This window comes from Rhopalosiphum maidis, chromosome 1 (assembly GCF_003676215.2).
Source record: "Rhopalosiphum maidis isolate BTI-1 chromosome 1, ASM367621v3, whole genome shotgun sequence".
Lineage (NCBI taxonomy): Eukaryota > Metazoa > Arthropoda > Insecta > Hemiptera > Aphididae > Rhopalosiphum > Rhopalosiphum maidis.
In genome coordinates, this window is record NC_040877.1 from 78,609,473 (window position 1) to 78,631,137 (window position 21,665).

The window sequence follows — 21,665 nt, forward strand, 5'->3', positions numbered from 1 at the left end:
TCAATATTACAAACGGTTAAATGTGTTAAATGTAGTCGATGATGTGTATTTAATAGTTATGAATATTTTTCCTTGATAAATATACTACACAAAAACTGATATAACCACTTGAGGATATTTAAAGCCAAGATACATAACAAATAAAACAAGTATTAACCATAAAGACAAATGAAATTAATTTATTTATTATCTATCTGATAATAGCAAGTAATAACATATTTTTAAACTATATTTATATACTTTTAGCTTAATAATATTTTAAAAACTAAAAATCACATAACACTTCAGATGAGAATATTGTTAACCAGAAATCGGTTAGATATTCTGTTCAACCTTACGAACAGTCTTAAAACTTTATTATTCATAAAACTAAATATTTAAATTTAAATAACTAAATTTTAACACTAAATTCTAGAACAATAAAATTAAAATTATATTTAACTATTGCAGTAAGCCCATAAAAATTAATTAAAATTGTACATAAATAATTTGTTAAATAAATTGATATGATATGAAAATTAGTTAAATAAAATATAAACATTGACACACTTTAATCACCATATATTGAAGACAAAAATTAATATATTTTTTAAGCATTATAGGTTTATATTCAATTTGTATTTAAAATTTGAGAATTTGTTTTCATCAAAAAGTGTTTAATAATTTATCATTTTTGATGAAAATAAATGTATTCTCTGATATTTATATTATTTATATATTTTAATGTAAAAAATACTGTTATAGGTTTTTTAATTTTATCAAAGAAAAGTCTCATCACAAAACAAATATTATAAGCAAAATTAATAACAACAATTATTCAAAAACTGTTCAATTCAACATTTAAATAATAAATTGTATACAAACTTGAGGATTAAAAAATAATATTAAATTTCATATAGTAAAAATGAAATTAATATTTATTGTTATGTTATATGAATTAAATAAATTTAATTAAATTATACTCAACCTTAATATAAACACATAGTTTAGTAATTGGTTGTTTAATTTTTTGATGAGTATTTTATAAATTAAAACCAGTTAAGGAAATTTTAATACCATTTAAGCATCAGACTTAAACTCATAGTATCCAATATTATTTTACCCGGATCTTAAAAGGTTTTATACTGCTCCTGGTTTTATTTGACCTTAAATATAGGCAGTGTTTTAAACATATTCTTAAGAATAATAATATACATTAGTAGCTTTTTTTTATGAAATCCTCTATATAATAATTATATTATTTTTCATTATTAATAATACAAAAATGATCAAGAAAAATTACACACTAGATTTTTAATTAATTGAAAAAGAGGAACGTAATTGAGAAAAAAAAATTGCTTAGAGCAGAGAGCTGAGATTAACCACTTTCCATAGCTTCTGACGGATTTACGATTTGGTAAGCAATTAAATATTCAGGATAAGCCTAAAAACATATATATCATGGTTTAACTTTAGTTAATATAAGTAAGTAACAATTATGTTAATTTACCTGTTCGCCTCGATACACAACATATTCAGAGTAATTTAGTCCACCAACACTAGGTGTTCCCATAACAGAATGATGTCCAGGTGGTGCATGAGCTATTTTTATCGCATTGTATTGAACAAATGACTTTCCAAGAGTTACTCGACACATAAGTAAATGCCTTAAAAAAAAAACAATGGATTTTTATTTATTTGTTTTTTATTTTTACATGATAAATAAATACTGACCTCAAACATTGATAACATGAACGATCTTTATGTGATGGGCAACCTGTCCCTCCACCAATTCCATACACATACTGATTGCTTTTGGATGAGTTTTCAGCAAAATATATACCTAAAGACTTGATGTTTAAATACATTTTTTCAATTAAAGTATCTTATAGTTTAAAATTTACCAGCTCCAAACATGCCGCCAATATATGCATGTCTTTCATCAAATCCTTTTTGGACAATTGCATTAATGAAAGGTGATCCATGGAAAAGCATTCTTTCATTGGCCTGATTACCATTTTCTAATGACACTTCTCGTTTACGATGTATATAACGATCCCAAAGCTTGCGATTTTGAATTTTTTGGATCTGAAATTTTGGAATTTTAAATAAATATCTATTGCTATATTTTAAATATAAATATACTTACTCTGACAATATTGTATCGATTAAATATTCCACCAGACTGTCCATTATCACGATGTTCTCGTATAGTACTTTGTAATTCTTGTTCAACAGTAATAAATTCCTTGTCTTCAGGTAATAAATCAATCAAAAGCGTGCATGGCATTCCACCCGATAAACCAGAACAAACACCTCCTACAAATTAAATCAGTCTGATAATTTCAAAGATAAGCTGTTTTCAATAAACTTAATTTAACATTTACATAAAAAGATTAAAATACATAATATATATCATAACAATATTTATAATAAAATACAATATAAGATTTTATATATTTTTTATAAAATATAATAATTACCATGCTTAGATACTAGTTTTTCCATCCCTTTAATTAGTTTATGCCGATAACCATATGCCGTAATTCCAATTTGTTTTAAGTCTTCATGTTCCATCTCTGCTAATATATCTAGAGTTATTTGTTCTCTTTCAAATATTTCATTTAAATGTTCCAATCCAAGACTACAGACAATAAAAATAAATTATATGTATAGCATGTATGTATAATTGCATTTAAATGTTACCTAGAGAGGAATCCTTGTACAGTTGATAATGTTATACAATTTGGATGAGGGTGAGCACTCTCATATCCATTAACTGATCCATCTCCTTGTGAACCTAACATAAAGGATCTACCAGTTCCACCAGGACTAGGTAATGCAACCGAAGCTCCAGATGGCATGACAACTGTAGCTGTTTCTTCTGGTGATAATTGGGGTGGTGTAGGAACATAAATTGATGCATTGTTGTCAATTGAATTTGCACTAGGATGTGAAGCCATAGCATCTGTTAATAATGATCTCACGTCTTCAGCTGTAGCTAACTCAAGAGGAGTTTGTCCTTCTTGGTTACGCAAAAAAGGATCAGCGCCATGAGCCAACTTTAATAATATAACATCAATGATACATAAATAATATAATATGTTAAATTATATTAAAGATAAATAATAATGTAAATATATAATGTATAACAGATATTTTAATATAACTTACAAGAAGTGCACTTAGTTGTGTTCGACCTTTTTGAGCAGCTTCATGTAATGGGGTAAAACCCCAATTATCAGTAGCATTTACAGTAGTGTTATGTTTGATTAAAAGAGCAGCAAGATCTAAGTGCCCATATGAAGAAGCATTATGAAGAGGAATTAAACCGCCTTTATCTTGGGCATTAACATCTGCCCCTTGTTCAAGGAGGAATTCAGCCACTTCTAAGTTATTATAACCAGCTTAACAGTTATGAAATAATAAAACATATTATAATTAATTTAAAGCTAGTTATTGAACAAATGCATTAATGTAATTTTACCAGCTAAATGCAATGGTGTAGAATTTCTTCCTTGAGTATCTCGACAGTTAATGTTTTCTGGGGTAAGAAGTCTTTGAACTCGTGCTAGTATGCCTTTTTTAGCAGCATCCAGTAGTGCTGCATTACCTCTTAACAAATCAGCAACTTCATTATCATTGTCTCTGACTAGCCCTAAAGGAGTGTGTCCATCACGATTTTTTTTTGTATCATCAGCACCATGCTAATATTATTTAAAAAAAATATGAAATAAACAACTTTAGCTTTTTAAATAATAATAATAATAATAATAATAATAAAAAAAAATAATAAATGTACCTGCAATAATAATCGTACAATTTCATATTTTCCTTTAGCTGCAGCTTCATGAAGTGGAGTGAATTTCCATAAGTCAGAAACATTAACATTGGCACCATGTTGAATTAACATATCGGTAACTTCAAAATGGCCATATGAGCAGGCATTGTGCAGAGGTACAAGACCACTATAGGTACATATGATTAAATTATTAGTTTTATCTTTGATATATTGTAAATTAAAATTCAAATATGCACACCCTTTATCTTTTGCATGAACATCAGCACCATGAGAAAGGAGATACTGACAAACTGCTACACGGTTATAACCAGCAGCAAAATGAAGTGGAGTGGAATGTCTATTTAAAAAAAATTTAAATAATTTATATGTTTTATTTAAATTTTTAATAGTAGGTACTATATTATTACCGTCCATCTAAATCTCTACAGTTCACAATATGAGGATAAGCAGTTAACAGTCTCTGAACTTTTTCTAATTCACCAGCCTTAGAAGCTTCTAGTAGTTCAGATTCTAAATCTAAAACCACAGGAGGCTCTGTAATACATAAAATATTATATTGATGAAATCAAAATCATTTATAGTTTATATGATGTAAATTACCTTGTAATATTTTTTTAATATTTTCAGTAGCCATATCAATTGCTTTAAATCCTTGTATTGATGTAATGCTAGTATCAATATTATATGATAAAAGGATTTTACAGCCTTGTAAACAATCATTTCTTGCACATCGATGTAAAGCTGATAATTATAATTTTTTACGTAATAAATAATAATACATTTAAAGAAAATAAAAAGTTAACTAATAGGTAATTAATAATTACCTGTTTGTCCAAGTCCATCAGTAGCATTAACTCGTGCACCAAGTCTAATAAATGTTTCCATCACATCAAAATGACCATAGTCAGCAGCTATGTGTAAAGGGGTCAATAAATCTTTATTACATTCATTTATTTGTGCTCCTTTACGAGATAATAGTTCAATAACTTGCTTGCGTTTTGAACCTAATGATGCAGCTACAATATGCTAAAAAAATACAAATAAATAGTACATATTATATATAGAATATAAAAAATATAATTATCATAACTTACAAAAGCTGTATCTCCAGTTAAGTGATGTTTAAATTTAGCAATATCCGAACTTAAAAGTTTTTTAACCTTTGAAACATCGGCTAGACGACATGCTTCCAATAAACAATAACCTTTAAATTCATCTATATACACATAATATAGTTATTAGTTATAAATAAAAATTATATCTCAAAAATTTCTTACAAGATAATTTTTCTTGTAGTTCTCGTGTGGATGCTAAGTCAATAGCTGACTTAGAATGACAATTCAATAATGTTGGATCAGCACCCTTGCTTAGTAATAAGGAACAAACTTCCACACGCGATTTAGATGCTGCTTCATGCAAAGGAGTAAATTGCCATAAGTCCATAGCATTAACACAAGCACCATGTTTTATAAGCATTTCTGTCACTTCTATGTGTCCATACGAACAAGCATTATGTAATGGAACAAGACCGCTATAATTAAAAATATTATGATATATTTTTATTTGATTTAAAATGAAAACGAATGAATATAAATTTAAATAAAATAATAAAAACTTCATTATTTTTTACCCTTTATCTTTTGCATGGACATCAGAACCATGTCTAAGGAGTAATTGAACACACCGAATACGATTAAAACCAGCAGCTAAATGCAATGGTGTAGATTTACGTCCATCACTTGCATGGCAGTTAACATTAAGAGGCGTTAAGAGTGATGATAATTTTGCATCATCACCAGATCGACTAGATTCAAGAATCTATAAACATTTAAGAATAAAATAATTAATTGACTATCATAATGATCTAGTTATTGTTATTTCATACTTCATCTTTTCGCCATTCTCCTATTAACACTTCGTTGATACCAGGAACTCCACTAACATTGGCTAAATCAATAGGTGATTTATTTTCTGAGTTTCGGATTGTTGGATCTGCTCCATGTTGTAATAAAGCTATAAAAGATTTTTTTTAACAGAAATAATAAAAAAAGGTAATTTTTATAATATCCCATTAGTACTTTACCTATACATATTTCAATTTTTCCTTTGGCAGCTGCTTCATGAAGAGGTGTATAATTCCAATTGTCTCTTGTATTAGGATCAGCTCCAGCTTCTAGTAATAAACCCACCACATCTTCATGTCCAAATGAGCAGGCATTATGTAATGGATGAAGTCCACCGTCATCATGAGCTTGAATAGATGCTCCAGCAGCTAACAATAGTTCAACTATATCACGCCGACCAAATCCTGCAATAATTTATAAATTTTTATAAACTTTACTCAACTTTTATTGTTACACAACAATATATTATATAACTACTTTCTATTTTTAATATTTGTTTTAATTGAATACATAAATTATATTTGTCTATTTTAGGTAGGTAACAATACAAAATGGTGCGAAATATAAAATAAGTATACTAAGAATTGCATTCTTATTCTTTTATATATTTTAATGGGTATAAAAATGCCTATTGTCAAACCTATATAACTCCCTCTCTAAAAATCCTTTCCATCAGCTGTTCAGTATTGTAATTATTTTTATTTATAACAATAAAATATAGAACTTACATAACTATTAATTGATTAAAAAATTCAATTGTATTACTTTTACAATTTAATTTTTTTTTATATAAAACCTATGTCTATTTGTAGCATAGAAATTATGAATCCTGTTAGTAAGATAATGGTTGTTGAACTAAGATTTAAATACTTAAAATGTATAAAAAATAACATAATTCTAGATTTAAGTTTATAAGCAAAAAAATATGAAATTAAAATATTGTAACATTTAACAGTTAATAATATCTCATAAAATTAATATCACAATTATTTTGGTAGATAAGTGGGTATAATAAATAAAAAGTGTTAAAACTATTAATGTATTTATCAATTGATCAGTCAAAGTATAATGTATAACACATTATACAACGGAATATCTTATTTACCTGCGGCAAAGTGTAAGGGAGTACTTTTTCTGCCGGTCGTATCCCTAGCATTGACAGTCTCAGCATTTATTTGTCGTCTGACTTTGTTTAAGTCACCCGATTTGCAAGCTTCGAACAGTTCTCGCAGTGGGTCCTCTTGAAGCAGAGCATATATGTTGGGCTGTTCAGACTCAAGCCGTTTGGTACGTATCATGGTGATTGGCGCTTTTCTTGGAATAGTCTAAGAAGGAAATTACTATTCAGGCACCAAAGGACTCAACTACATCGTAAGAGACAATAACATTGCTCACTACGCAACTAGTGTCAAGTCAAACGTCTATTTCGAGTTCGGCGACAGATGTTGAGGACCGGGTATATCGTCTCCTCGGCTAACGTATTGGCACGCAGCACGTCGGTGCGTGATTGGTAAGTTTAAGACCATATTTGTGCAAACGATGAAAGCGACGGCGATTTGAAGGACGACATTTACAGGAAAATATTCGTTCGCTTGAACGACTGGGGCAAAAAAAAAAAAAAATTATCAGAATCCCGACAGTCCGGTGATCTGAAACGAGCACCGAGCAGTGCACTGTGTCGTATTGGCGGTGACGTGAGACAACGATTTTCCTCCTTTCTTTTTCTATATTTCAGAGGTATTAAGAACACACACTCATAGATACCACTCAACAATTACTTACCGCCGCCGCGGCTGCAGCAGCTCTGTAGTCTACTACTCTACTCTGTTCTTTCTCTTCACCGCCGTACACCCGGCTATCATAACGACGGTGAGGAGAGGAACGGGTAACGGAGGCGAGTAGCCGACCAGTGTCGTACTGTTATTCCCCGCCCCGTGCACAACAAGACAAGCACAGGCGCACGACAAGACATTGGACGTAGCAACAGTAAAGCCGTAAATGTAAACAGTGCTAGCCCGAGGTTGTGCGCAATGCCCGTGAAGCATTATTATACTCGGACTCTATGGTTGGTGGACGGGGTCGTCATGCGCATAATAAACTTGTCATTCAGTGGGTGGGCGGTCGAGTGTTGCGCTGAAGCGGTACCATCAATGGTATCAGCGGTTGGCAGCACCGGTCCATCCATATGTTATATTCGCCTCCCTATAACTTTACTGTTCTCCGGTTACGGTACGTGTGATAGTAGACGGATTTTTTCCGATCAATTTTCTCCTGTTTAGGTTGAACAGCAGGCTTGCCGTCTCGGTCTCCCATCCGTCGTCGACCTTTTCCTCTAGTGTTCTTATCACTTGTACTTGGTAGTGCCCGCAGCCGATTATTTTCACAGAAGACGATTAGTTTTCTGGTTGCCGTCGCATTTCTCGAACCGGTCAAGCTCGTCCGAAATAATTTTTACGCTCACGATGGCTGCTTCCACTAGGATTTTTTCACGAATCGCAGGTAAGATAAGGGTCCTACGCTACTCTTCTAATTATTAACGACGCGTTTCGTTTCGATGACCGAACCGAGTCTAGAGGGGCCCTATAGCAATGATTTCCAGAGAAATTAACTTCCTGGTTCATGTATTTGACCTATTGTTACTTTACGGTACAATCACATCTGAGCTTATATTTGCATACACTAAGTCTAGTACTCTAGCTATGATCTATAGGGATAAAATAAATGTACTTAAACATTCCATAAGACATTCCACTTAAATATTTCAAATTCTTTACTATTGTTAAATTATCAATTACACAACCATGATAAAATTAATAGTTTTACTAAAATGGTTGACTGTAAAGTACAAATATTTTATTTTGTGCTATTAAACTGTACTTTGGCTTATTTTATTAATTATAATTATGATAGTAATAGATTGTATTATGTTTAATCTACTGGTATTATTATATTATCTACTTTTTTACAATATGCGACTTTGTATTAGTACTAGCATTTTAAAATGATGATTAATAAAAAATAAAATTTTATCGTGTTAATCTTTAATTATCCAACGTTTAAAAGAAAATTAATTAAAATAAAGGCAGCTTACATTTTTATATTTCATGGCTTTAAATAAAAATATTTATCTTTTAATTTATGTTGTAGTATGCAATTTGATGGGCATACGATCATCATCAAATACAGTTGACCCACGTATTTATGCTGAAACAAGAAAAAATTTACTACTCACAAAAGATACTAAAGTAATTTGTCAAGGAATGACTGGTAAACAAGGAACGTTCCATTCTACTCAGGCTATAGAGTACGGAACTCGTATGGTAGGTGGTGTATCCCCTGGCAAAGGTGGAAAAACTCATTTAGGCTTACCAATTTTCAACTCTGTCAAAGAAGTAAGTGGTATAATAATATTTTTTCTGGCCACAACAATGTATTCACTTTTTAATTGGTTATTATAGGCAAGAGAAGAAACTGGAGCAGATGCTACAGTTATTTATGTACCACCACCAGGCGCCGCAAAAGCAATCTCAGAAGCTATAGATGCTGAGGTTCCTTTAATTGTTTGTATTACAGAAGGAATTCCCCAACAAGATATGGTACGAGTGAAACATAAATTAATTAGACAAAATAAATCTAGATTGCTTGGACCTAATTGTCCTGGAATCATTGCTCCAGAACAAGTATGTAACATATTCTATCAGTATAGGTAGTATTAATTTGCAATATAAATACATTTTATCGATTTTTTTAGTGTAAAATTGGTATTATGCCTGGTCATATCCATTTAAAAGGATCTGTTGGTGTAGTATCTCGGTCAGGTACACTTACTTATGAAGCTGTTCATCAAACATCTCAAGTTGGTCTTGGACAAACATTGTGTGTTGGTATTGGTGGTGATCCATTCAATGGTACTGATTTTATAGATTGCTTAGAAGTATTTTTACAAGACCCAAATACACATGGTATTATTCTCATTGGTGAAATTGGTGGTCTACAAGAAGAAATGGCTGCTGAATATTTGATAGAACATAATTCTGTAAGTAATTATTTTTAATAATAGCATTAATTATAAAATATAAGTATATTATTTATTTAGGGTCCAAATGCTAAACCAGTCGTATCATTCATTGCTGGTCTAACAGCTCCACCAGGCCGCAGAATGGGACATGCTGGAGCAATTATATCTGGTGGAAAAGGTGGAGCTCAAGACAAAATTAATGCATTAGAAAAGGTAATTTGATTAATAAATTAATTTTAAATTTTATATTTATAGCATTTATATTCTTTTTAGGCTGGTGTGGTCGTTACTAGGAGTCCAGCTGCCATGGGCATTGAATTATCTAAATTGATGAAATAAATTCATAAATTGTTTGTTGGCTGTTAGTTTGGTATTATATTTGAAAACTATGGTGATTTAGACTTAACACATTTAACCTTTGCATTGGTTAGGTTAAAGTGGCTTTAATTAAGAACAATATATTTGTCATTTTCCCTATTAATTCAAAAATTCCATTTTGCCATTAAAATAGTACCTACTATTGTCTTTTACAAGCAGTAAATTTATTTAATTAAAAACGCTTTTGACAGTATAGTCTGAAGAATAAATTATAATTTGCACTAAAAATAGGCAAATAACAGCACTACATGTTAGATTATTTTATTTTAAATAAATCTATTGAATTGTACAGTTGGAATTTGTTATTTTACCATAGTATTAAAACCCAACATTTTGTAAGTTATATTTTATTGTTAACCATTTTTAAAATGTTAAAATATTTAATATAATTTTAAGTTGTATTATTTTATCAACTATCTTATGTGTTAGAAAACAATTAATTTTATGTTCTTCAATGCTGTACATTAAAAATAAAAAAATTATAAAATTTTCTTAAACAAGAGAAAACAATTTAAAAATTAATCATATTTTTACGATATGAGTTAGTTTTGTCTATAAATGACTACCTACTAAATATAGTTAATGATTTTTTTTGTAGTTACAAATTAACTGTATACATCTTTAATCATTATATTTGTATTCATACCTTTAAAATGGTTAATACTGAATGAACAAAAATATTTCCTTTTGTTGCCTATATTAACATTTACTATCCTTGTTTATAACATTCATTTTATTTTAATAATAAAATAATATTACAACTTTATTTCATCAAGTTAAACATATTTTTCTCGTATTGTTTTGTATCATAATTTATAATAATGGCCATACAATAATTATAATTTTAAAATACATTCTAAATACTTTAATTATAATATTAATTGTCTATGGGTCAAAGAATCGTTTTATAAATATGTTATCTTTATATAATGTGTTATTGTAAAAATACAATACCTTAAGTGCTGTTAATAGTTTAATAATAATAATAGAATAATTAATTGTAAATAAAAATGGATTTTAAGTACAGAGTTGCTTAAAAGGTTAAATAGCAGACCTTGGATTGAACGAAGTTCAAAATATGTACATGTAACATAATTCCACAAGTATAGTATTTCTGTGCATTAGTTTGTTAAAAAAAACCACTCAAAATGGTGGTATAACTTCAAAATTCATAAAAAAAATATATAGGAAAGTTTTTATGAGGGTAAATTTAATATACTGAACTTATTTTGTACATTTTTTAAAAATATTGCAAATTACAATTAATTATTAAAGAAAAACATTGTAATAAATGAACCTCCCAGTAAACAAGCCTGGTTGTGCCATTGCACAAAAAACAAATTCCTATTAAGTAGCCAACATGTGAGTAACTCATTTTCATTTCTTGACCATTGATAAATATTTTTAATTTATGTTGCTGGTTACATAACTTATTACATAGGTTAAAAAGAACAAAATGCTTTAATTTGAATTTTGAAGCTGAAATGGATTACTATAATTTGTGAATTGTTTTCAAGATTCGAGTGCCTGATAAAAATTAAGTAGAACAAACATTTCTTGATAAATATGTATAGGTGCCAGGTGGTTCCCACTCTGGACCACAAATGAAATATATTTGGTATCATGAAAAAGATAGTTTGTTTGAAAATTGTTGACATACATAAAATAGAATTTTCAAGTAAATAGTGAATGAGATTGATACATTATCTTGTATAAACACATCATCAATTGAACATTTATAGTTAGTAAAAACTCTAACAAAAATATTAATTCTCCACTAGACTTTAATATTTATATAATTATGGATTATTATAATTAATTCAAGTTTACATAGATGAAAAAATTATGTCTAAATAAAAAAAATTATACATGATCTGTTAAGATGTAACAAAAATATTTTATATTATTAATCATCTGTGTATTCAAAAGGTTCAGGTGCTTCAGGTTCCTTATCATCTTCTGGTTTAGGTCCAAAAGCAGCAACTGGTTCAACCAACTGTTCGTCTTCAACACCATTTTTAGTAAAACGTGTCATGATAATACCACCAATGGAAACATCTTTTAAAGGTTGATATGCCGAATTTTCAACTAATTGTAAGTGCTTTAGTTGTTGTTTCATTATTCTAGCCGGATTATTCAGTATTTCAAAGTTGGGTTCAGGTTTTTGTTCTTCTTTCTTTTCATCCTTTTTCTTGCTGGTTGTTGCTTCTTTTTCGTCGATTTCCATTTTTTCACTAGTGGATGGTTCAGCATTTTTTACACTTACACTTCCACTTCCACCTTCACGACGTTTAGCTCTTGCAGCAATACTTAATACAGCGGTAGTGACTTTTTCTCTTTCTTCTCGTTTCTTTTCTTCCATTGCTGCAGGATATGCGTACAATGATGGTTTAGCATTACTTTTCAATTCGAGAAGAGGCATTTTAAGATGTGCATTTAATGCAATAATACATGTAGGGGTAAAAGCTAATGCTAAACAATGGGCTAGTGGAAACCAATACCAATATTGAGTGAATAATAACAGACCAACAACTGCCAACATATTAGTATGACCAGTTCTAGATTCTAATGAAATCGAAACATTACGACCACCTCCATCAATGATACCTTGTGCAAGAATAGCTCCAAACTTAGCCATGACATCTTCATGTTTATCAGTAATCACTTTGGCATACAGTGAACGGAATTCTTTTACTTTAGGGCAAGTGCTTTCTGTTTGTTGAATAAGAATCATAGCAGAAGCAATTAAAGCTCCTTGACGTACATAATTAACTGGGTCATTGGTCATTGGTTCTAATAAATTAATAGCTTCTTTGAGTCCGGTCCCGGCACAAGCAATACCTAAAGCCATGGCTGCACCATATCTAACATGAGGGTTATAACTTTCAGCAAGTAAACTAACAACTTGAGGACATTGTTCTGGTGTTCTGAATAACAAAAATCCTAAGCCTGTGACAGCTGCACGACGTACATCATCATTAACATCAGACACTGCGACATGCAAAAGTTTCCGAATAGCCGTATTACTTCCAGTTCCACAATATGCCATTGATATTGTGTACATGGCAGACCGACGTAAAATTGGATCCTTATCTTGTAATAATGAGGTAATTAAAGGATCAGCTTCTTCTAGTCGACCATACATGACAAATGATATTCCAACAGCTAAACCTCTCAATATTTTTTCATGTTGTGTTACTTGAGCATACGCCACCATGTCTTGAAGAGCTTCACCATTTTTCGATCCCAACATAACCAAACCCATAGCTAATCCAGCAGCTTCACCAGTCACAGCATCATCTTGATACATATTGAATTTCAACTGTTCGTAAATATCTTCACGACTTGTACCCATTGCTGAAAGACCAATTCCTAAACATCCTCCATGTTTCACAATCTAAATAAGAAATATTTTTATTATGTTTTATTTTAAATATATTTAATTATATTTATAATTTACTTCATTATGAGCATCTTTAAGTTGTCCAAGAAGATAGTCATTGATAGCAGCACCATGGTTAGCATGAATCAAACCTAAGGCATAGAGACCACCGCCTTCACTATATCCAGAACTTCCTGATGAATTATTTTCTCTAGGAGGTAAATAACTGCGCATAAGTTCAAGAGCGTCTGTTTCGTGACCTCTATGAATAACTCCAAGTGAAGCTGTAGCTGATAATTTTGCCCAATTTGTAGCCCTGGCTAGCCATTCCAGATTATCTCTAAAACATGAATTATTTAAAATAACAATTAATAACAGAACAAATTTAAAAAAAAAACCACATTGTCTTATGTGAATTTCACTAGTAAAACCAAATATCTACAATTTTTAAGAAGGTTTTATTAAAAACAATTTTGTTGATTTCTGAACATGTATTCTCGGGTTTTAATTAATAATATAATAAAAACAAGGGTTATCTTAGAATTCTCTTTGTCAACAATTCAGAAAAAAACTTGACAAAAGATTGAATTAATAAATAAAATTAGAAAATATAGAATAAATTAATTTACCTTAAGAACTGATCACTAGTAGTACCACTATGCATGAAACCATTGGCAATTACTGTAGCTGTATGGCAAACACTTGCCCGAATTGCTTCTTTTGTATTTTTTAAAATCAACATGTCTGTATGGTTACTCCTAATTAAGAACTGAAGATGTAGCTCAATACTCACTTCCCCGCTTAATACTTTTGTTAACTTTTGGATTACTTCTTGTCGATACTTATCATCAGGCCCAAGAGAATCAAAAGAACGTTCTTCAACAACAGGTTGAGCTGTGCTGGCATCAGTTGAAGCAACAGCTATTGGTGGGGCAACAGTTTCTTTTTCTGTACTACTTTGGGCTGCAGGAATTGCTTTAATGACATGTGTTGCAGAAGGTATGGGTGCTGTTTGGCGCAGGGACTCAAGAACACTAGATAGAAATTGTTGGGTAGCTGATTCGTATAAATCAAATGCTATTTGATATGCCATTAAGCAATTTTTCTCATCATTATTTTGTATCAAACCTTCAAGAAGTTGAGCTACAGATTTGGGATCATCCAAAAAGATGAAACATTGGCTCATGTTCACATAGTCTGGCACTTCAAGGTTTCGGTACAAACCAATGAGACAACGTAATACAGTACTGCGGAATTTGCGATTTTCAATAGTACTCATAGCCACTTGAAAAGCATAAGATAACATTTCATTTACATTGTCTGACGATTCGATGGATTTGGCAAATATATCCATGCGTCTCGTTTCTAAAGCTAGACCTAATGCTTGTTTGTATTGCTTGTCATCCAGGCATCTTTGAAACATACGATTTACAATTGCTTCCAAACGCACATCCATTACAGGGGGAGAGTTTGGATTTTCTGCAGCCTCTACGCTCAGTTTTGTGTAGTGGTCGATACATTTTGCTATAATAGTCTCCACGTATTCGTTGCGAGCATTTACGTCAAACAAGTCGCTAGCACCCAACGCGTATTGTAAGGAATCCGCGAACGAACCGAGATGATAATATACCTTGCTAGCAACTAGAGCAGCCAAACTTTGTTGTGCGAACGTCTTGTCTTCGTGGAGGAATTCAATTTTTTGGATTGCCTCTGATATTTCTGGCCAAAATTCATCGACAATAGCATCCAGTTTTCGAAGTGCGAAGATTTTTAATTCGGACGCAGGCTCGTCCAGCAACGATATTACGCCTGCTGCCGACGTTATATTCATTTTGTAATAGACTTTAATAATTAAAAATGAATTATTTCAAATGAATTTCACTAAACTTTGATACAAAAGCATAAAGTACTCCACTGTTTCTGTTAAAATAATGACAAGCGAATATCGAAACATCCATCCATAACAATAAAATACAAGTCATGTTTTCCGAAATGCAAAGAGCTTGTAAGTTTCAAAACTCCTTGACTTTTGTTATCTCATTGCCAACTTCATTATCGTTACAATAGTAGTGATAAAAAGAAGTGGCAAATTATTTTATATTTATTATGAGAATGTGATATGTGAATTGACACTGACAGTTAAAGATTATACAATTATAGACTATACTCTATACGTTTGTTAGTTTCCTGTGACCTGTAGGACGTGTGTACTTATTACTAATTATGTAATATTTCCTATATTTTATTTTTAACTTTAAAAAAAATTCCACTTGTTTACACTTGATATACGGTATCATTGCTTAATACATTTATTTATTATTTACCTGCTGTGTACGACATGCTATAGTATATTATTAAAAGTGACAGTGTATTGTGTGTACAGAGATATTTATTTTTCAGAATTATTTGTTTTTGTTAAAAACGCGATTGTTTTTTCATGATTTTTTTTGTACTTACATCTTTAGTTATTTTTTATCAACTATAAAATAAAACAGAACTATATATCAACGAATACATTTTTAACAACGACATGAACAAGAGAAGGTATCCATATGATATTGATATGTGTCCTCAGTTAAAAATACACATTGGTGAGAAACAAGTTGCTAATGGAGTTTTGGGACCATCCAAAATGTCTGAAATTTATGGTAAGAACATATTTTAAATAAAAATGGTTTATTTTTGTAATACATGTAAAGTTGAAGGTAAATGTATGTATAATTAAGATTAATATATTGTAGCATATGCTTTTTTGATTTATATTTTATAATATAATCATTATCAACTGATTTGTTTTATTATTATAGAAAAGACTAAACAGATGTTGTTTCAAGGAGCAGGAACATCTTTTGAAGCAATAGAATGTGTTGCGGTTGTTGATAAAATGCCACGTGACAGTAAACCATTCAAACAAATGCAGTTAACATTTGATGGAAAATTATGCAAACCTGATATTTTAATTGAAGTACCTACCTAAAAATTATTTGTATTGAAATTAATTGTTTTTAATTGTTTCATATTATTATTTATAGAATTCAAATGTGCATAGTTACAATCAAGAAAAATGTAATTTTTGTTCTCAAACAGAAAAATTAGAGATTTGTGAGATCTGTGGAGAAATATTTTGCAATATGTGTACATTTTCTTTGTAAGTATTTAACATTTTTTAATTTTTTTATCAATTTCAAAAATTTGAATTTATTATTTTTTTTAGATTTGCCGACGAAGTCAATAAAATATGTTTAACATGTTATAAGTAAAAACTTTTAATTTTTAAGAAAAAATGTGATAAGTGTTTATTGATTTAAAATTTTATTAGACAATTGTATTTTTCATGTAAATTTCATTTATTTTTATGTTTTTAATATAATTTATATAATCTATTTTTAAATAATTTTACTAAAGTATATAAAAGTAAATTATTCAACTGTTTTTTAACCATATTTTTAAGTTTAAATTTGATTTTCAATATAAGTACCAACTTAATAAAGCTAATATAATATTTTTAAATTTTGTATTTTTTTTTTATGTACACGAGAATATGTTGAAATTACTCAGTTTATATTTTTTAGGAATGTTATTTATAACTACAAATTTAACCACCACCAGGCATTTCACATTCATACATGTATACAATAATGAGCATTTATAAAAGATAATTAATTTATTTTGATAAATGTATGTTCAACCGTTCATAAGTTCTTGATATTTAATAGGATAATATACCTAAAAAAGATTTCTTTTATTGTTTCATTCTTACTCTAAATTTTATACTTCTTTCAACTCACTTATTCTTTAACATTTTGTCTATAATTGGTGCCACCCGTCCTCCCCTACAGTATATTTTACCCTAATGAATTAATTTTCCAATGTAATTTACATATTTATAAAATCATAACATACATCGATACATCTATCTAAACATTTGCATTTTCATCTTTACTCACTTTTCATCTGTTCTGTTTTGTTATCCACAATCCAACACATTGATTCATTTAATACAGCTAGTCTCTTAAATGCTGTATAAAATCTATTTCTGAATTACAAAGGTATATTTTTGTTGTACAATAAACTTTACAATACCTATACCATAGAGTAAGAATATACCTAAAAATATTTAAATGGAAGTCTAATTAGTAAACACAAAATAATTAGCTGTGGTCTATAATATTTTAATAAGTCTATAAATTCATGAAAAATCTATTTTGTCATTTATTCATTGTCTTTAAATCAAATCTCTGTATACAATATAATATGTCATTTAAAAAATTAAGACATAAGCAATTGTCAATAATTATAACTTAATAAGGTATAGTAACTGTACTGTTAACCACAAATTAAGATGTCTGTGGTACATATCAATTCGTAATAATAACCTTCTGCAAATAGTACTTTATATTTTGTACATTTCGAGGCTCAAGTGGTTCAATTAGTAACTGTTGTAGGCGTTGTAGCTAAGTAGCTTCAAACTTGTTGTTCAATGCTTTATTTTTATTGTTTATGTATAATAGTTAATATAAAAAAAATCAAATTAACTAAATGTACTGTATACTGTATATATATATATATAGTTTCCTCTTGACCGCGCTCTACACATGAAATACGGCGTTATAAAATATTAATATATAAATTCTATAGTACTGTTCTGTGATAGTACAGATATGATAATATTTTTAGTTATTATCGATATTATCAAAAATGTTTAAAATTGTCAAAACTGGTTATTGCATATAATTGACTATTGTATAAAATATTAAATACCTATAGGTATAATTAATAAACCTATATAATTTCATTTTTATACTTTCATCAGAAAACAATCCGTTAATAATTTATAGTTTTATTTTAAACAAATATTTAATTTAATTCTTAGATAAAAAAAAATAAAAATGTTTTCGTCTCTGAAACATCTTAGTAAACCCACTTCAGGTTTGTTTTTAATTAACTTAAGGCTTACTGACTGGCCAATAAACAATTTCATTTGTTCCAGACGTAACTAGTCGATTTATGTCCTCTCAAGTAAAAACCGCTGTCGTCATGTTAAACATGGGTGGGCCGCAACATGTAGACCAAGTGCATGGCTATTTACATCGTATAATGACCGATCGAGACATGATGCAGTTACCTTTTCAAAAGTGAATGTCAAAATAATTATTTTTATGTAAGTCAACTTTTATAAGTATGTCGTATTTTTGTAGCACTTTAGGACCATACATTGCGAGGAGAAGGACTTCAGAAGTACAGAAAAAGTATGCTGAAATTGGTGGCGGATCACCAATTTTAAAATGGACCAATATTCAAGTAAGATTGTTGAAATACTTATTATAAAACAGGGAATAATTGTTGTGTACCTATTTTAGGGAAAATTAATGTGTGAAAAATTAGACAAAATATCGCCTAGTACTGCTCCACATAAACATTATGTTGCATTTAGATATGTTGATCCATTAACTGAAACTACTTTTGAACAAGTACAAAAGTAAGTATTAAGCATTTAAACGTTAATTTTACAGATTATTAAGTAAATTTGTTTATATTTTTAGAGATGGTGCTGAAAGAGTTGTGTTATTTTCACAATATCCTCAATACAGTTGTGCTACTAGTGGTTCAAGTTTTAATGCCATTTATTCACATTTCCAAAACAAGTAAACTTTATACAAATCTTAATAATATCTTGTTAATATATAAATATGTATTGTTTTAAGAAAATTTCCAGAAAATTTAAAGATGAGCATAATTGATCGATGGGCCACACACCCATTGTTAATTAAGGCTATTGGTTCAAGAATTTCAGATGAAATCAAGAAATTTCCTGAAAGTGATAGAAATGATGTTGTTGTCTTATTTTCAGCTCATTCTTTGCCTTTAAAGGTAATATATTTAAAGTTTTTATTGCCTAGACAGTATAGAAAAATTGGTTTTTAATGCTGATATTTATAATTTAGAGTATTGAATTATTTCATATTTAATTATTATCAAGTTATATCAAGTATTTTCTATACATACTTTTAAACCAGAATAATTACTTATTAGCCAAGTTGTCTGAAAATTGATTTAAATCCCATACAAGTAACATAGGGGCGTCATTTTACATTTTTTCATGGGACGCAAAACCAATATTGAAAATCTAAAGTAATACCAGTCGCTTGCATAGCCGAGTCATCCCATGAATATTTTTCAACACACTTTTTGCGTAAATGTAGATCATTTGATAGACATTTTAGTATAAAACATATAACAATAATTTTGTTCATGGGATGCATTTGTACACCATTGTATCTCATAAATGACGCCACTGAGTAACAGTAGTTTGATGATCTGATTTTTTTATTCACTATAATAAAATAGGATACTTATGAATACATTTTTTTTAAATTATTAATTAAATATCACATTTGTAATAAAGAACCAATAAAAGGGTATTCTCATTGATGATAGTATTAAATATTAATAATAATCACAAACAAAAGATGAATTGAATAAAGAGATCAGGTTTTGAACACTAATTTTATTTATTTTTGTAGGATGGTGATCTATGGTGATAAATTGTCACTTTTAAATATCTATTATAGGCACAATTCAGCTGAGAATCCATTGTTGTTTGTATTTCTTTCAAGTATCATCCACTTTATTTTCGATCTTTGGAATGCATGTATAACTTAAAGCCACTAGCCCTCTTCTATTTGAATACATAATCTTATATTATAAATCTAATATATTTTTTACTTTGCTATAAGGATTTAAAATATACTTTCACATATCAATCAACAACTATAAGCTAAGTCATGGGTTATTGTTATTTTATTAAAATACTTACTGAAATAAATTTAAATTATAATCATTCAAATTAATGTTTTTTAAGTTCCAAATAATTATTTAAAATTTCTTAAGAATTTATAACAAAATAAAAATGGTTAATTTATAATATTTTTAGTGACATATCAAATGTTGAATATATGATTGTGACTTACTGAACATAAAAATAATATAATAATCCTTATCAGCTTTTCAATATTTTTCAATGGCTGGTTGTGATAAAGCAATATTATTTTTAGTGAAGTTAGCACAATAATTAAATAATTAATTTATCAAGTTATCTTTTACAAGGATTCTTGTAATAAAAAATGTTATGTTTATTTAGGCTGTTAACAGAGGAGACGCTTATCCTTCAGAGGTAAGCTCAACAGTGCATGCAGTGATGGAAGAACTAGGCTATGCTTATCCTTATGCATTAGTTTGGCAGTCAAAAGTTGGTCCATTGCCTTGGTTGGGACCATTTACCGACGATGCATTAAAAGGTTTTAAGCTAATATTTTGATCTATGATTAAATTTGCTTATTATTATTATTGTTTGGTTATTTATACCTGGTGGTTTGATTTTATTTAAAGGTTACGTGAAGCAAGGCAAAAAGAATTTTATTTTAGTACCTATTGCATTTGTTAATGAACATATTGAAACATTACATGAACTTGATATTGAATATTGTAAAGAACTTGGAGAAGAAGTAAGACATTTCAATTCTAGAATACAGTAATGAACTGTGTTTAAATAATTGAATATTCAATGTGTTTTATAATTGATAAACATTTTTATTTTTTAGCTAGGAGTCAAAAATATCCGTAGAGCTGCTGCACCTAATGACCACTCTTTGTTTATTGATGCTATTGCTGATATAGTGTCGCAACATCTCCGAGAAAACAAACCTGTTAGTCCAAAATTTCTTTTAAGATGCGCACATTGTATTAGTTCTCGTTGTTATGAATCAAAACAGTGGTTTTCAAGTGTCTGCAAGTCTAAATAATACAGTTGAGGTATAAATGGTACAACTGTATTGAAGTATATGCATTTAAAATGATGTAGTATTAATGGGAGATGGAAGTTTTAAAGTTCAATAAAATTTATTTACACAAGTTTAGAATTTTGTTTTCTAATATAATTTGTATTTTATAATAATAATTATATAAATTATACAAAATCACTTTTATACAAAGAAAATTTTTTTAAAACTTATTCAAATAGGGACTATACAAATATTAGTGTTGATACTGTTTTTTATTTTTGTTTTTATTACATAAACAAATCAATTAATCTACAAACATGTTTTGTTATTTAAAGCAAACATGATGTAAACTTATGATTGAGAAAAAAGTTTTAAAAAAGGAAAGTATAGAAGTGTCATTGCACTTGTCTGGTTAATTTCT

The 21,665-nt window shown here is 29.3% G+C and overlaps 5 protein-coding genes across 5 annotated transcripts; 3 read left to right on the top strand and 2 right to left on the bottom strand.

Moving 5' to 3' along the window:
- Window positions 1-1,297: 1,297 nt before the first annotated feature.
- LOC113556791 (poly [ADP-ribose] polymerase tankyrase) lies at window positions 1,298-7,670 on the bottom strand. The gene is made up of 20 exons (XM_026961946.2): window positions 6,791-7,670; window positions 5,865-6,089; window positions 5,667-5,794; window positions 5,412-5,599; window positions 5,059-5,312; window positions 4,876-4,997; window positions 4,606-4,807; window positions 4,382-4,522; window positions 4,189-4,315; window positions 4,020-4,118; window positions 3,782-3,947; window positions 3,467-3,686; window positions 3,154-3,386; window positions 2,686-3,041; window positions 2,463-2,623; window positions 2,129-2,298; window positions 1,884-2,067; window positions 1,714-1,822; window positions 1,490-1,646; window positions 1,298-1,423 (listed from the first exon to the last, which is right to left on the bottom strand). The coding sequence occupies exons 1-20, from the start codon at window positions 6,981-6,983 to the stop codon at window positions 1,358-1,360; spliced, it is 3,501 nt and encodes a 1,166-aa protein (XP_026817747.1). The 5' UTR covers window positions 6,984-7,670; the 3' UTR covers window positions 1,298-1,357.
- Window positions 7,671-7,949: 279 nt separating this feature from the next.
- Window positions 7,950-10,372, top strand: LOC113556612 (succinate--CoA ligase [ADP/GDP-forming] subunit alpha, mitochondrial). The gene is made up of 6 exons (XM_026961667.2): window positions 7,950-8,184; window positions 8,833-9,077; window positions 9,144-9,365; window positions 9,437-9,721; window positions 9,782-9,916; window positions 9,977-10,372. The coding sequence occupies exons 1-6, from the start codon at window positions 8,148-8,150 to the stop codon at window positions 10,040-10,042; spliced, it is 990 nt and encodes a 329-aa protein (XP_026817468.1). The 5' UTR covers window positions 7,950-8,147; the 3' UTR covers window positions 10,043-10,372.
- Window positions 10,373-11,634: 1,262 nt separating this feature from the next.
- LOC113555737 (26S proteasome non-ATPase regulatory subunit 1-like) lies at window positions 11,635-15,405 on the bottom strand. The gene is made up of 3 exons (XM_026960259.2): window positions 14,093-15,405; window positions 13,542-13,803; window positions 11,635-13,478 (listed from the first exon to the last, which is right to left on the bottom strand). Exons 1-3 carry the CDS (start codon window positions 15,292-15,294, stop codon window positions 11,988-11,990), a joined length of 2,955 nt encoding a protein of 984 aa, XP_026816060.1. The 5' UTR covers window positions 15,295-15,405; the 3' UTR covers window positions 11,635-11,987.
- A 147-nt stretch (window positions 15,406-15,552) lies between these two features.
- On the top strand, window positions 15,553-16,737 carry LOC113555739 (apoptosis regulatory protein Siva-like). The gene is made up of 4 exons (XM_026960260.2): window positions 15,553-16,111; window positions 16,271-16,428; window positions 16,496-16,611; window positions 16,678-16,737. Exons 1-4 carry the CDS (start codon window positions 15,994-15,996, stop codon window positions 16,721-16,723), a joined length of 438 nt encoding a protein of 145 aa, XP_026816061.1. The 5' UTR covers window positions 15,553-15,993; the 3' UTR covers window positions 16,724-16,737.
- Window positions 16,738-18,352: 1,615 nt separating this feature from the next.
- LOC113555914 (ferrochelatase, mitochondrial) lies at window positions 18,353-21,374 on the top strand. The gene is made up of 9 exons (XM_026960533.1): window positions 18,353-18,392; window positions 18,454-18,598; window positions 18,662-18,764; window positions 18,824-18,942; window positions 19,007-19,108; window positions 19,169-19,334; window positions 20,605-20,761; window positions 20,853-20,968; window positions 21,065-21,374. Exons 1-9 carry the CDS (start codon window positions 18,353-18,355, stop codon window positions 21,263-21,265), a joined length of 1,149 nt encoding a protein of 382 aa, XP_026816334.1. The 3' UTR covers window positions 21,266-21,374.
- Window positions 21,375-21,665: the final 291 nt, after the last annotated feature.

Coding starts and splice junctions, on each gene's coding strand:
- LOC113556612 (XM_026961667.2), top strand. CDS start 8,148: ATGGCTGCTTCCACTAGGATTTTTTCACGAATCGCAG. Junction 9,078..9,143: donor TTTTCAACTCTGTCAAAGAA/GTAAGTGGTATA, acceptor TGGTTATTATAG/GCAAGAGAAGAAACTGGAGC. Junction 9,722..9,781: donor ATTTGATAGAACATAATTCT/GTAAGTAATTAT, acceptor TTATTTATTTAG/GGTCCAAATGCTAAACCAGT.
- LOC113555914 (XM_026960533.1), top strand. CDS start 18,353: ATGTTTTCGTCTCTGAAACATCTTAGTAAACCCACTTCAG. Junction 20,762..20,852: donor TACCGACGATGCATTAAAAG/GTTTTAAGCTAA, acceptor TTTTATTTAAAG/GTTACGTGAAGCAAGGCAAA. Junction 20,969..21,064: donor GTAAAGAACTTGGAGAAGAA/GTAAGACATTTC, acceptor TTTATTTTTTAG/CTAGGAGTCAAAAATATCCG.
- LOC113555737 (XM_026960259.2), bottom strand. CDS start 15,294: ATGAATATAACGTCGGCAGCAGGCGTAATATCGTTGCTGGACGAGCCT. Junction 13,804..14,092: donor ACTAGTGATCAGTTCTTAAG/GTAAATTAATTT, acceptor TTCATGTTTTAG/AGATAATCTGGAATGGCTAG. Junction 13,479..13,541: donor TTAAAGATGCTCATAATGAA/GTAAATTATAAA, acceptor TTTCTTATTTAG/ATTGTGAAACATGGAGGATG.
- LOC113556791 (XM_026961946.2), bottom strand. CDS start 6,983: ATGATACGTACCAAACGGCTTGAGTCTGAACAGCCCAACATATATGCT. Junction 6,090..6,790: donor TCCCTTACACTTTGCCGCAG/GTAAATAAGATA, acceptor AAATTATTGCAG/GATTTGGTCGGCGTGATATA. Junction 3,687..3,781: donor TTGTACGATTATTATTGCAG/GTACATTTATTA, acceptor AAATAATATTAG/CATGGTGCTGATGATACAAA.
- LOC113555739 (XM_026960260.2), top strand. CDS start 15,994: ATGAACAAGAGAAGGTATCCATATGATATTGATATGTGTCCTCAGTTA. Junction 16,112..16,270: donor CAAAATGTCTGAAATTTATG/GTAAGAACATAT, acceptor TTATTATTATAG/AAAAGACTAAACAGATGTTG. Junction 16,429..16,495: donor AACCTGATATTTTAATTGAA/GTACCTACCTAA, acceptor TATTATTTATAG/AATTCAAATGTGCATAGTTA.